The sequence below is a fragment of the Gasterosteus aculeatus genome, chromosome 4 (assembly GCF_964276395.1).
Source record: "Gasterosteus aculeatus chromosome 4, fGasAcu3.hap1.1, whole genome shotgun sequence".
Taxonomy (NCBI): Eukaryota; Metazoa; Chordata; class Actinopteri; order Perciformes; family Gasterosteidae; genus Gasterosteus; species Gasterosteus aculeatus.
This window is the reverse complement of record NC_135691.1, coordinates 7254801-7268425: the sequence shown is the minus strand read 5'-3', so window position 1 is coordinate 7268425 and position 13625 is coordinate 7254801. Positions and strand designations below refer to the sequence as shown.

At 44.1% G+C, this 13625-nt stretch overlaps 1 protein-coding gene across 30 annotated transcripts in view; it reads left to right on the top strand.

Moving 5' to 3' along the window:
• diaph2 (diaphanous-related formin 2) overlaps positions 1-13625 on the top strand; it is a 301435-nt gene that overhangs the window by 102213 nt on the left and 185597 nt on the right. For all 30 annotated transcript variants that reach the window (XM_078100695.1, XM_078100702.1, XM_078100692.1 and 27 more), the window contains 6 exons: positions 639-749; positions 1999-2111; positions 4997-5113; positions 8313-8431; positions 9911-9975; positions 10748-10852. In XM_078100695.1, coding sequence (XP_077956821.1) covers positions 639-749; positions 1999-2111; positions 4997-5113; positions 8313-8431; positions 9911-9975; positions 10748-10852 — 630 coding nt within the window. The remainder of the gene's footprint in view (positions 1-638; positions 750-1998; positions 2112-4996; positions 5114-8312; positions 8432-9910; positions 9976-10747; positions 10853-13625) is intronic.

The following is a 13625-nucleotide window of genomic DNA, read 5'->3' as shown; positions in this document are numbered from 1 at the left end:
TTGCATAGGAGCGGTATTTTTAGGTACCTTTCGTTCTCCCTTTTCCAGACACCAAAAGTCAAATAACTGATAGATTTGATTGAAGCGCTACAGTATTACTGTAAAACTTTTGAACCTGAAACGTATCAAAAACCGATCCAGGAAAACCACACAGAATCAGCAGTGTTTTTTCTCTTATTAATCATTGATACGAGGCGACGGTAGAGGGTCAAGGTTTTAGCAGACAACGCTTCACATCGCTTTCATGGGAATCCTTCAGCCCGCAATCGATTGTCTGTCCAAGGAAAACTGTCTCATCCATGCTTTGCTCCCCTGAAACACCTTACTGCTCATTATAATTCACCAGCGATTTCCTCTTAACCCTCCTCAATCCAACACGCACACATCCAAACACACACAGACACCCGTTGAGGCTTTTTCCTTTCCAATAAATCCATTAATAATGCACCATCGAGACACACCCGTCCTGGGCTTTCTCTCCCCGTCTCCATTTCTCTCTCTGCTTTGTTGCAATCCCTTTTCTTTAGTTTTCAAAAAGAGGTCTGATATCGATATGTTTTGCAAGAAAAATCTCCTTTTCTTCTCATTTCTCATTTGTCTTTTCCTCCCTCTTGTTATTTCGTGTGCGTACTCCACAGGTTGCTTGCATGCAGCTGATCAATGCTCTCGTCACCTCCCCCGATGACCTGGACTTCCGGATACATCTACGCAACGAGTTTTTAAGATGTGGCCTCAAGAAGATCCTACCTGTGAGTCATCAAGCCCCCCCTCACAGCACGCGGTTCAATTATTCCACATACATGGGGGTGTCACAGTATTCTTGGCTTGAATGCATGCTGGTTAAGTGAAATAATTAGACTGTAACTAACAGATAGCTAAACAGCCTTTTCAGTCATGCAACAGCTTTAACTTACAGAGGATATTCATCTAATTATGTTTAGATAAATCACCCAGGCATCAAACCAAACAATCCAGGTGTCGGATGACATGGGGGACATGAATAAGAATGCCCCTACTTGCCATGAATGCAATTAGCAGTACTGAGGGTATGACGAGTAGTTGTAGCAGTCGCTTTTGTCAAGTCTGATGCAGTGCCAGCACCTCATCACCCGGGTCATCCCCGCATCGTTATCAGCGGGCCCACACATCTTCACACGAGGCGAACCAGCTCCGACTCATCACTCAGCCTCTCGTTTGCAGCAAGCGGGGCGAACGTGTCACCGAGCCAGTTGCTAATAAGTCATCCCAGCTGCTCCCGTTGATTATTGCTGTCATTACTTTAATTATCTCCAATTCTGCCCCCCGATATGAAAGAGTGTCGGTATACAGGCATTTACGACTGCCGCGTTCGCCGCCTTTAATGCCGACGTCGGAGCTGACACTCGTTTGTGTGATTATGAGTTATGCACAGGAGCCGGCGTGGTGAACTGTGCCGGGAAAAAAAAGCGCACAATTTGTTTTGTTCCTGCAGTCCTTGAGATACGCAGTTGGCCTACCTCGTCTCCTCCACCTCCTCCACCACCCTTCCCTATTCTGTGCCATTGCACACCTCCCCTCGACCCTCTGTTGCACCAGACAGATGGTGCATCCAAAAAAAAAAACCCAGTGCAGGTTGATTGATACCTGCAGGAATTGGGTTACATTTGGCCCTGTCTCCGTCTGTAAACTCCACTGCGGGTGATTCATAGAGGTTGTAAAGAGCACCGGCGTAGCCCCTTGTGGCTGGAACAGGTGTGCAAGGAATGGGTACTGTGTGGAATGCCCACAGTTCGCAGTACTACAGCTGGAACTGGAAGTAACAGATATTCAAGGATTACAGTTGTTTTTCTTACAATAGGGACCGCTCAACAGTTAAACGTGCACGTTTCAACACTGTAGTCGTACATTCTTAAAGGATGCATCTAAGTTATGCCTGGCTCCTTATCGTAATCCGCATGGCAAGATGATCCTTTTGTGTAACTTCATATTTGTGGTCTTTTTTTGTCTCACTCATTGTAGGAGCTAAAAGAGACGGAGGAGCTAGACATCCAGCTGAAGGTGTTCAATGAGAACAAGGAGGAGGACTCTATCGAACTGTCCCATCGCTTGGATGACATCCGAGCGGAGATGGAATATCCTTTTTTTACTCCCTCCGTGTGAAACCACAGATAAAGAGGTCTGCAGAGTTGGAACACAATTTGAGTGCATATTGTGGGTTTTGTCAAGCTTTACAGGCCGAAAGCTCTCATGTGTAGGTTCATTCCAGAAGGATTTGAGGAGCCGGAGCACAATATCCATCTCTGTCCAGTTATTCTATGTAAATAATCCTGTCATCCGAACCCTGCGCCTCTTTACTCTTCTTTTTTTGTTTAGACTTCTCCTCACCCCCTCTCCACTTTTCGTCCTTGGTCTGATGGCGCTGTGTAAAGCAGGACTGCTCTAAGACTCAAGAGGAAGATTTCAAACAGACATTTGCTTTCACACCGCTTACTGTTCACAGCAGACAATTAACCGTTTCATCAGGTGTCAGATTATATTGTCTGCACAAGGCTTCTCATATAAAAGGCATCATCCCGTTCCATTTTAGAAATGTAAAATCCCCCCCCCCCCCAAAAAAAAAAGCTCTCTGCCAATGTCTACATTCAACTCTAAAAGCATGCAGAGTAGGTAACAAGTAACAAGGTGAGTTCCTCCAACATCCCGGAGAAGACCCCCATAATAATTCACTAATCTCCTCTAAGGCTGCGTATGAATGGCTGACATTGTGAACAGACAAACCAGACGCTGACATTGTTATGCTGATATTTATTCCCCCAACCTTTCTTCCTCCAAATCCCAGGGTTCTAGTCCTGGCACACAGCGCTGCCATGAGTGACAGTTTGTGTTGACACGTGTAGGTGAGCGGGGGGGGGGGAGGTCATGTATTTGTGTACGTGCAGAGAAGATGGAGAGAGGGGAGGAAAAAGTGCACGTGGATTAATGATGTGCTTGAGCGAGTTCACAAATGAGCAGGCGCAATGTTTGCTTCCACGGACAATGCGGTATTGATCTGCCGGCTCCGAGCATGATTCGAATGCCTCGGCTGTCCCCCTTCCTCCCCCCCCCCGCCCCTCTCCGCCGCATTCCCAGCACGGCGCGCACACAGACGCGCTGGTAGTACGTCCTTACCCGAGTACTGCACACGTGTCCGGTTTCTCCCAGCAGCTCCATGAATAGCAAGGCCCGTCTCCTCGGCGTCCGGCCCGGGTCCCGGTGCCGAGGAGGTGACTCCGGGGCCACTAATGAATATTAATGAGCGGTGGGACGGTTGATTGATTGACCCCACCGCTGACTGGCCGACGTCACACTCGACTCGCCGCTCATGTTTATTCATTATTTGGAGAAGGAGTGTAAAGAGCGAGAAACGAGAGCGTCGAGGGGGTTGTCATTGAATGGATTGGCGTTCTATATTAGGTTTATGTCTGCGGCTTAGTGATAGATGAAGCTAGTTGGATACTTTCCCGGTCTGAGCTCCTTCTCGTGTCCTCTCAAATGCTGCTGTGCTGCGGCTATAATTGAATCTCCCTGGATTGGTAATTCTCCCAGGCTTCATACTCTGCTAATACGAGGGAGCGCAATGATACTGCAGAGGAACACGTATTCCCATCCCTCCCTCTCTAAAAATACAATATATGGTAGGAGTTTAATTACAGACGTTGTTGAAATTAATAGGAGAAGTGTCAAACTGTACTTAAAAGAATTGATCCTCTCCAATCGTAGCTGCCGCATATTGTTTTGTGGGGATGATAGATTTAGGGAAGGAGAAAACAAACAGTATTGCGAACCAAATCTGTCATGTGTTTTTGATCGATAACCCCGTATGTCCAGAACATTTTATAACATGTTGCTCTGTTCAACAATTAAATGTGCCTTTAATTCAGCTCAAGATGTACATGCTTTTTTCCTCCTCTTCTGAGTAAAAGCAGGAACACATGCTATTACCATGTTGATAGTGTCACTTTATTGCTTGGCAGTCTATACGTTCCACAATGGAAATAGTCTAGCATCTGTTGTCAAGCATTGCACTTCATGTTATGATAGCAATCAGGTTTTTATTACTATTAGCTTAGCAGGGTGCTGTGTCTTTAGTCTTCTTCGTCTTCTTGTTTTTCCTCTGTGCACATACCTGAGAGGCTTCTCCATGGGGAAACCTGCCTTTCTCAAGCGCGTGAATTAAGCATCCTCCAAATCGTTCATTTTCCTGGGTTCTTTGCTTCTTCACTAATTGAAGTTTTATTATTTCTAAATTGTACTAGCAATCAACCATTTAAATATAGATTGGATGTTGTTCAATGCAGGTTTTTATACTCTATACTGTCATATGTCATGTAGTCCTTGCATTGTTTTTGATCAAATCATTTCAGTATCAGACATGGAATTGCAAAACTCTTATCTATAACTACATGTATCATGCGGTAAAAAAAAGTCTTATTTAACACCTGTTTCAGATGTCAACGTCATCACAACATCCTCACGGGGAAGGCAAACATAAGACACATAATCAATGCCTTTTGAAAATGTAATAATATAGTTATTAATGTCAGTTTCAGTGTGAGAACTGAACCACATCCCAATCATTCTTGCCGTAAACATTTGAACCAGCCAGTTTCTCTTGTAATTAATGTCCTCTGCTGAGGTTTAGAGTGACAGGTAACCCAGTGGGAGCATTCTTTATCACCAGTCCCCCTCCTCAGGCTAGCACTTGACGCCGCTTTAGCTCCCCAGAGAGAGAGAGAGCGGTTGAGAGGCGTCATGTCTGTTTGCTTTGAACAATGACGCCTGTCAGAAAACAAGAGGGAAGGAAAAGGAAGTGGTTATAAACAAGCGTAGAGATAATATACATGTAAACGTTTACAAGAAGCTGAATGCGCCTTGTGTGATGAGCTCAAAAATGGGTGTTTCCCCTGGAGGATAATCTTAATAGTTACTGAATCAACAGCGTCATTAAGGTTGTTTACCTTAACCTTTTCTCCCGCACTGATATGAATGAAGTGTACCATCTCCTGTCCAACATGGTGAAAGATACCAGCTCAGAGGCCTACTTCCTGTCCATCCTCCAGCACCTTTTGCTGGTCAGGAACGACTACTACATCAGGTGAGTCCTGCTTGGTGTCCGGCCCCTTGTTCCCTCGTCACCACGTGCTGCTTTGCCGTTTGTTTAGAGCAGGAGATTAGAAACACCGTATACGACCCGCAGCACTCAGGTCTGTTTACTGACAGGAAGTGGTCCTTTCCTCGGTGATTCGTGTGACATTCCGTTCGTACACGTTAACAGTACATTTATCCTCCCAAAAGTGAAGAGATGAACTTGAACAATTTTTTTACTCCTGTACCTTTCGTTAGAGACCGAGGGCCGTCGCTTACTTTTCAATGAAATTGAAAACTTTTAGGTTGACTGTCAGGGATGAGTCGTAAACATGAAATGCAGTACACCATAATTCCGTGCTTTGAATATGGTAAACACATTTGTGTGTGCGTGTGTGTGTGTGTGGGCTGAAACCCAAAGCAAGGCAGTGGATCGGGAGGAAAACGTTAGAGTTGGGTTGATATTCTGTATTTTGAATTATTAGGTCATTTTAAACTGCTCTACTTTCCTTTGAAGATTAAATATGTCATTCACTGGGCAGTAACGCCGCCTTTCCTCCCGAATGGAGTGACACTGTTGAATTCCCAGCTGTTTTCAGAACTTTTTTGCAGATTTAACATTTAAAGAAAACGTTGGATGGAGGCAAGACGCGAGGAAGAATATGAATTCACCATAGACGTGTTGCTGTTCCCTTGGAGTTATGAATAATGTATTCCACATCTATTCGTAGGAGGAGGGAAATAGAATTCCCATTAACCAGCTAGTGCAGCCACGTCCGCCCAGGCTCCAGTGTCCATTTACCCCTCCAGGAGACAGCAATAACAAGGGATCACACTACCGGCGCTCGCAAAAATACATACAAGTGATGGTCTTTTTAAAGATATGTTTTTGAAATAGTTTTCCTCCTCCCACTTCAACCACAAATGCAAGGGCACGCCTACACATGTGCGCAGACATGCATTGACAGCAGGAATGCATTCTCACCGAGGTATTTCATTCCCCTCACATGTGCAATTCAGGATGAAGGACAATGCTGCGGTACATCCAGCTACTTCCAATCATCTTTTTCATTCTTTGCTCTCAAAGTTACCATCTGTTTTCATGCTATGGTCAACATTTGGTGCATTGGTATTCATTTAATGAGACAACAAGCATTGCAATAGTAAGGAGGTCTGCAGTGGGCAAACGGTTGGAGTGCTTTGTCTTCGTCGGTCCTCGTAAACGCAGCACACACTAGTTGTTGCGCTCCCCTCCGGGCCTTGGTTTATTTTTGATAATTAATCTCTTCGCTGCAAAGCTTAATGAATGGGAGCACATCAAACCCACCCCGTAAATGTAGAGCAGATCTGCTCTTTCGGAGTCTGGTGATACGGGGGATTACACTGGTTATCTGGAGCAGCGCTGGATCAAGTGGCTGGGGCTGCGCTTCCTCTGCCGAGCTATCATTGGAAGAAATGGAGGTGCCAGAGTAAAAGACGAGGCGGGATCTGATGCAGGGGACAAACGGCGGCTTCTGAAGCCCGGCCCTGCCCACTGCGGAGGGGCCTGACAGTTCTGGGTCACTCTCTCTCTCTCTCTCTCTCTCTCTCTCCGTCTGTAGTTATCTCCACCCCAGTCACTATCTGCTCAGTGGTAGCGGAGGATGGAGGACGCAGGGAAAACACGGTGGCTTATTGAGATAATAATATGGTGTACATCGGTGACAGTTGTAAGCCGAGCGCCACAGTGCTTAAGCCACGCCGAGCGATGTGTGAGCTTTCACCAGCTCGTTCCAATCAGGAGTGGGCGAATCCGCCAGCTCAAGCTTAATGTATGGCATTTCATGCTTTCAAAACGGTGCCCCTAAATGCTGATTTATTCCTATTTGCTCTGGCTCTGAATTTTGTGTTCTTTCGTATTTTGGTTCATAACGTGATGCGGCCTGTCCACCCACGAGCCGGCAGCAGCACGCAGCTTCTGAGTCAAAAACCGGGAAACAACTATTCTATTTAATCTTTATTAAAAGTTTGTGTTTATCACATTATTTTTTCTTTTGACGCACACTTTGATATATGTGCTTTTTTTTTTTTATTACACATAATTGACCCACGTGGAAACACACACTTAGTGTTCACATTTAAGTAAAGTAAAGCCTTCATGCAGAGCCATCGGATGAAGCATACACAATTGTTTCTGAAAAAAAAAGGATAAAAATAAGTAGAACAAAAGAAGTTTGAACCTGTAATTTCAAAATCAGATGAAGGGATTCGATGACTGTCCCTTCTCCAGCTGTTGATGCTGCATTATTCCTACTGTTAATTAATTCATCTCACTCCTCCCCTACTCCAGATTTTAGATTTCCTGTCACACGCAAACTGAAACAATTAATTGGTCACGGCCACATGCATTTGTATGTGTTGTTGTTGTTTCTGATTAAGCTCAATAGGATAATAATTTTTTTAATAATTTTTCTCTCTGCTTTTTTTGTGAGCGTCCTAAAGGGTCAATTTACCTCAGTTCAAACTTCAACTTCCAATTTAAAACAATTGGAGGTTGAGTCTTTAAGGCTCAAAATTTAAAAAAAATAGTTTATTTTAACCATCAATTCCTGGTCAATGTCATGCTCATACAAGAAGTATTCCTCAGTTTGGAGTCCGGGTTAAGTTGCCGTTGTATTTGCTGAATGTCACTTGCAATTAAATTCGATAATGTTACCGGGAAAAGGTCAAATACCAACCTGTGTGACGGAATGAGACTCTCGGGCTGAATCAGACACCCTGCTCGCCGGCACCGAGCACTCAGTCACACTTCTAACTGGCTGACATGTTTTCCTGGTCATTGTGCTTTCAATTACACACATTACGCTGATTAGATTTACATTTCACTTTTTACGGTCGCTCTAATTGGCAAAGATGATTGCAAATTAGGCGAGAGGGCGAGCGTAGCCTTGGCCACCGTCTGTCACCTTGAAATGGACAGACTAACACAGACCTGGGCTCCGTGTTCCCATTAATCTGCTAATTTCACGATTCTGCTGAAGCAAGTGAGATGCAATTTAATGGGGTGCCTATTTTCCCCGACCCCCTTCCGTTTGTGACATGGCATTTTGTGACCTCTAGCTTGTATAAAAGAATAATTTGTGGTTAATTAGACTTTTTAGGGTATATGTCACTCATATTTGTCCCGCGGCTTGTCTAATTGCTCTGCTTTATGTTTTGTGACCCCTCAGGCCTCAGTATTACAAGGTGATAGAAGAATCAGTGTCTCAGGTGGTTCTGCACCGCAATGGCATGGACCCCGACTTTGGCTACAGCAGAAGACTGGACGTGGACTTCACCCATCTGATTGGTACTAAAATGAAATACGTGCTACACACATAAGAGAAGAAGAGACAAAATCCACCAACACGTGTAGTTCAGATCTTTATATTCTAAAGGTTGTTTGTTGTGCTGCAGTAGGAATATCTCTGTAACTAAACATGTTGTGGTACACAGTCGTGTACTCCTTATCCTCCCGGATCCCCCTGAGATTCCTCTGACAAACAAGCTGCAGTGGCTCAACATATACGATGGGGTCACCTTAATTATTGATTAAAAATGCATTATATTGGGTCGAATGACTTTAGCATGTTTAGAACCATTTAAGATGTCAGTTACTCGGCAGACGTGTTATTGGAATCATAGGGAAAACATCTACACTCTTTTTTTTTTTTTTTTCCAAACGTACAATAAATATAATCTCTTTGTTGTGTAACTAAAACCTCTGTAACTTTCCAACAAAGGGTCATTAAACGTTTCTAAACCTATTCACATTGGACTGATGCCGCAGTAAATACGTTTTCTCAAACGTTTCTGCAATGTGGTTATTTTTTGTTAATTTTAGCAACATAGCAACCACCTTTTTCAGTTTTTTGCTCTTTCACAAAAGGGTGATGTTTTTGCGATTTTTTTCTAGTGTGTGTGCTCAGGATGTGCGATCTAACACTAATTTACACTTGAAACTTTTTTCAACATTTGCCAGCCAACAGATAACTAATTAAAATGAAAGTTGTCTAAGTCAGTAAGTAAAACTGAAATTCTCTAAAACGGAATAAGCTCCGTATTTAAAGCTGTGATTGATTTTAATCTCGTTGAAGAAACACACCCTAAAGCAACAGATAAAAGCCCACAATCTTTAGATGATGATTCCGACTATTTAAGGATACTCTCAGTCGAATAGATTAAACTGAAGAGGAGGGGAAATATTAGCACATCTGCATGAGCCAAGAGTTGCTCAGCATGACTGATTTTGCTGTGTGAGGCAATTATTGAACATCTCACGAAGACACTTTTTCGCAAGTTTAACATAACCGTTGCATCAGTTACCAAAGCTTCACAATTGATACTTTTTTCTCCACTATAGATTTTTTAAATTTTTATTTGTTCATTTTAATAATTAATGAGCTTTGCATTTCATCTGTTTTACACAACCTTTAAAAAAATACTCCACTAAACAGTTATGCATTTTATCTGAAAATACATTTATAGATACATTAGATCGTATGTCATCATCAACCGGTAAACCTTCAAGATTCTTTTTTCTTCTTCTTAAAATACAACTGGTATTTTTAGACATGGTGAAATGCACCTATGATCTTTAACACCTTTTTGAGCATCCAAAGCTGTAAACATCTTACAGATCTAACAGACTTTAGAAGAAACGTTTCCGATCCCATACGCTCTAATGTACTACGGGAAAACAAGTCCTGGGTCTTACTGAAAATCCCACATGAGGAGCTAATGATGCGCGACGCTCCTCTGAAGTGTCTGTGTCTTTCTTGTCCTGCAGATCAGTGTGTGGATAAAGCCAAAGTTGAAGAGAGTGAGCAGAAGGCTGCCGAGTACTCCAAAAAGGTGAGACATTCATCACCCCAACGGCCCCCTCGGTTGGCACGGCCTCCGATCGGGAAAGTTTTTTCCTTCCGCAGAGCTCCCAGACAAGCTATTGATTTTCCATGCCCTGATCAATATCTGGGTGTGACGCTACATGATCCGTATCAGCATTACAAGAATCAATGCCGATGCTCTGATGTATACTTATTTGAGCACACTGCTGGGACAGAGTTAAGTTATGTGGCGGCTCTGTAGTCTTTATCTCACATTTCCTCTTAACTAATTGACTTCACTAGTTATTTGCATGATATTTGGATTCTATTTTTGATTTATTTGAGGGAAATAACAGCGCTGCAAGATTAAAACTTTACTCCATATATTCTGTAAAATGTAAAAAATGTGTCCTAAGGAGCCTCACTACCGCTGTCTTGCGACTCCAAGGGGGTCCTGGGTGTTTTTTTTCTTTTTCTTAAGAGTCCGGTCCCATCGGCCGAACGCAGACCCCGCTGGGCCTGTGAAGTCATTGTAGCGACATGTCTTGGTTTCTGCAAAGGTTAGATCCATCAACATACATGAAAGGCAGGCCTGGAACAAAGACACAGGACAACGGGGCTCGAGGGCCGTCGGAGCTATGAATAGAAACGGCCACAGAGTGTAAGGCGCCGTGTCTTGGTGTCGGTTGATGGGCCCTTCGGCTCTTCTCTGGAGACAATGTGTCGCTCACCAACCCCGCCCGTGTTTACATCAATCTTGATTTGTGCCCGTATGAATTCCCGTGTCTCTTTTCTTGCAGTTTGATGAGGAGTTCAGTGCACGGCAGGAGGCCCAGGCCGAGTCTCAAAAGAAGGAAGAGAGAATCAAAGAGCTGGAGGGGAAGATCCAGGCTCTTGAGTCCCAGGTAAATCCATAAAGAGAAACCTTACTGCTCTGCAAAACAGTGTTACTTTCCCCCAGAGAACCTTTATCTTGTATGTCCCCCCTCCAAAAAAAAACATGAAGAAGAAGATGCTGAAAATCTGTCCAAAAGCTTTCTTAACCACTTTTTTATGTGGAAAAAATACAATACAATCTCATGCAGAATGGAAATGTTTGTCTTTAGATAATAGCAATGAGAAGTAATGGCTCCACTGGGAAAAAAGAGGTGATTTGTTCGGAAGGATAGCTTTCCACCTCACTTACAGATGTGCTGCTGCTGTAAGTGGGAGCTATCAACCATGCAAGAACATTTGATTTAATAAAGGGTCAATCTCCTTCTGAAGTCTTAGCTCTTTATATGAGCGAATTGCTCTATTGAGGCTTTCCCTATGTAATTCTATCATCACAGAGATGGATTGCATTTCTTTTTCTCTGTCTACATCATTTCTTCCGAGTCAAAACCTTCCATTTTGAGCGCAGAAAATGACTGCTATTCCCCCCTTAACCTAATCCCAAATACTTTAGCACTGCCTTGGGACAAAAGGGCAGTTTGCTTTCCCGCTTAGGGAACTTAATACAAAGTATAGTTACATTTATATCAGATGTTGCTTTTTCTTTCAAACATTCATATCTGGTTTCGTAGGTTGGTCCTCCCCTTCCGATAAACTGCACAAGCACAGTTGGTCCCAGCATCACTCTTCCTTCCGTCCTCTAGCAATTGTTCATAGGTCCAAAACAAATGTCGTTAGGCGGTACAAGCGCGGCCGTTTGTCCTTTGCCGAAGTCGCACTAGGGCTGCACAATTAATCAAATATCAATCGATCACGGTATGGGCTCCCCACACTTTAATGAACACGATCAACATGTTGACATTTAAAATAGAGAACTTCGCTGCAGGAGAGGGTGGAGGGGGGGTGGAGCTGTTTCGGCTTTACTTTCGGTGAAGTTGTCCTGCACACAGACAACCTGCAGCGGCAAACAGAAAAACTTTCCAGATGGATGCGGCATAATCCCGAGTAGATGAGAACTTGTGATCTCAATATTGATAGAAATTGATCCGGATTCTTTTTTTTTACCGTAATGGTGCAGCCCTACTTAGAAACGGCTCTCTGGCGCTTGCACTGCTGGCTCCCTGCATGCATCCCAGAACGGGTTCATCACTCACTGTGGTCCTGATTAATGCCCGCCTATTTTAACGAGCCCATCAGAATCTAAAGCGCCTCTCCACCTGCTCCGCCTGATCGCCCTCTTTTCCTCCCTTGCTCTCTCTCTCCTTCTGTCAGAAACAAATACATCAGGCTGTGTTACCTTTGCTTGCCCTCTTTCCCTGGTTGAAGCTTTTTTTATGCTGTTTTCAAGTGTTTTCTTCCCCATAACATACCTCCCCCCTCATCCCTCCCCTGGCAGGCCTCTGTCTTTTGAAGACTGACTGACTGTGGTGCATTAACAGGTAGCGTAGAGCAGGGAGGCTCTGGAGAATTGAGTCCTCTCTTCCTCTGTTTTTCCTCAATGCTCCTTCAAAGAGCCGGTGCTGCTCGAGAGCCTCACATCAACAGGCATTAACCTCAGCGGGAAAATATGTCATCTGTTTTGGCACGGACCTGCAATAATGTGGCCAATTAGGACATCGGAACATCACCTGCGCATCTTGACGGAACATAATGTATCTACACAAAAGGGATACACAATAGAGCGCAAATAAACTTACCTTTGTGCTTTATGGAATGTTAACGTTTTCTTATTCCGAGCATATTTCTGGGCTTCATTTCTGTAAACACAGCTTTACAGCATGTGTGTTTGGCGACCTAATTCCGTGCTGGAGAAGACCATTAACCGAGAGCGCAGGACCTTTGAATCGCTGTGAGGACTCGCTCTCAGTTTGTCCATCAGAGCTGCCGCGCCGTCACCGTGTTTTGCTGAATATAAATGAAGTTAGAGCCAACCGTAACCTTTCATCTCCCAGACAGAATTCCTGCCGGGTATTAAAACACATGCACGCCCCGGTCGCTTCTCTTCACCTCGTTTATGAAGCAACACAAGGAGTCTTTGTCTGGGATCTTTGGCATCGTAACGAGATGCCTGGTTGACGTTTCTCTTTGATTAGCTCCCAATTGAGTTGAGGTTCTGCCTGCAAACATCAACCGAGGACCGAGGAATCGCAATCCACTCTTCCCCAAACCTTCGCTTGCAGCCATTCAAGGAGAAAGGGAAGGAAGGTATTCATTGAATGGGCTCTGGAGGGGATGAATAATGTAGCACCGCAGTGGTACATCAGGTGCGCCATCCCAGTAATAGGTTTTAACAACCTGACGGTCTTGTAGCTGACCCGGCTCGGCCCCCAAGAGGAGCCGGAGGTGTAGTTGACCAATTCCTCTCTCTTTTTCTGCCGGGGGGGGGGGCGCCGCGGCTGGTTACAGAGTTTGACTCGATGGAGAGTCACAGAAAAACTGACAATGTAGTCACTATTATAACGTGTGCCTTGCTGTTAAAAGGTGGAGCCAGTTCGGTTGTTAACCAAAAAAAAAATACACTCTCATTGGAATGTGTTGTAAGTGCATCCCCGCTAAAGGTTTCCATATCCTTTTCCATTACAGACATGACACATTTGGTTCTCTACATTTCATAATCGGAGGTGTTCTCTTGGGATGACTTGGCGAACATGTTGCGTTCTCTCTGCTATGCAATACTCATCCGTCCTGCTTCTTTTTTGCACGGTAGCAAAGAGAGATCTCAAAGCGGGTGCATTGCTGAAACAA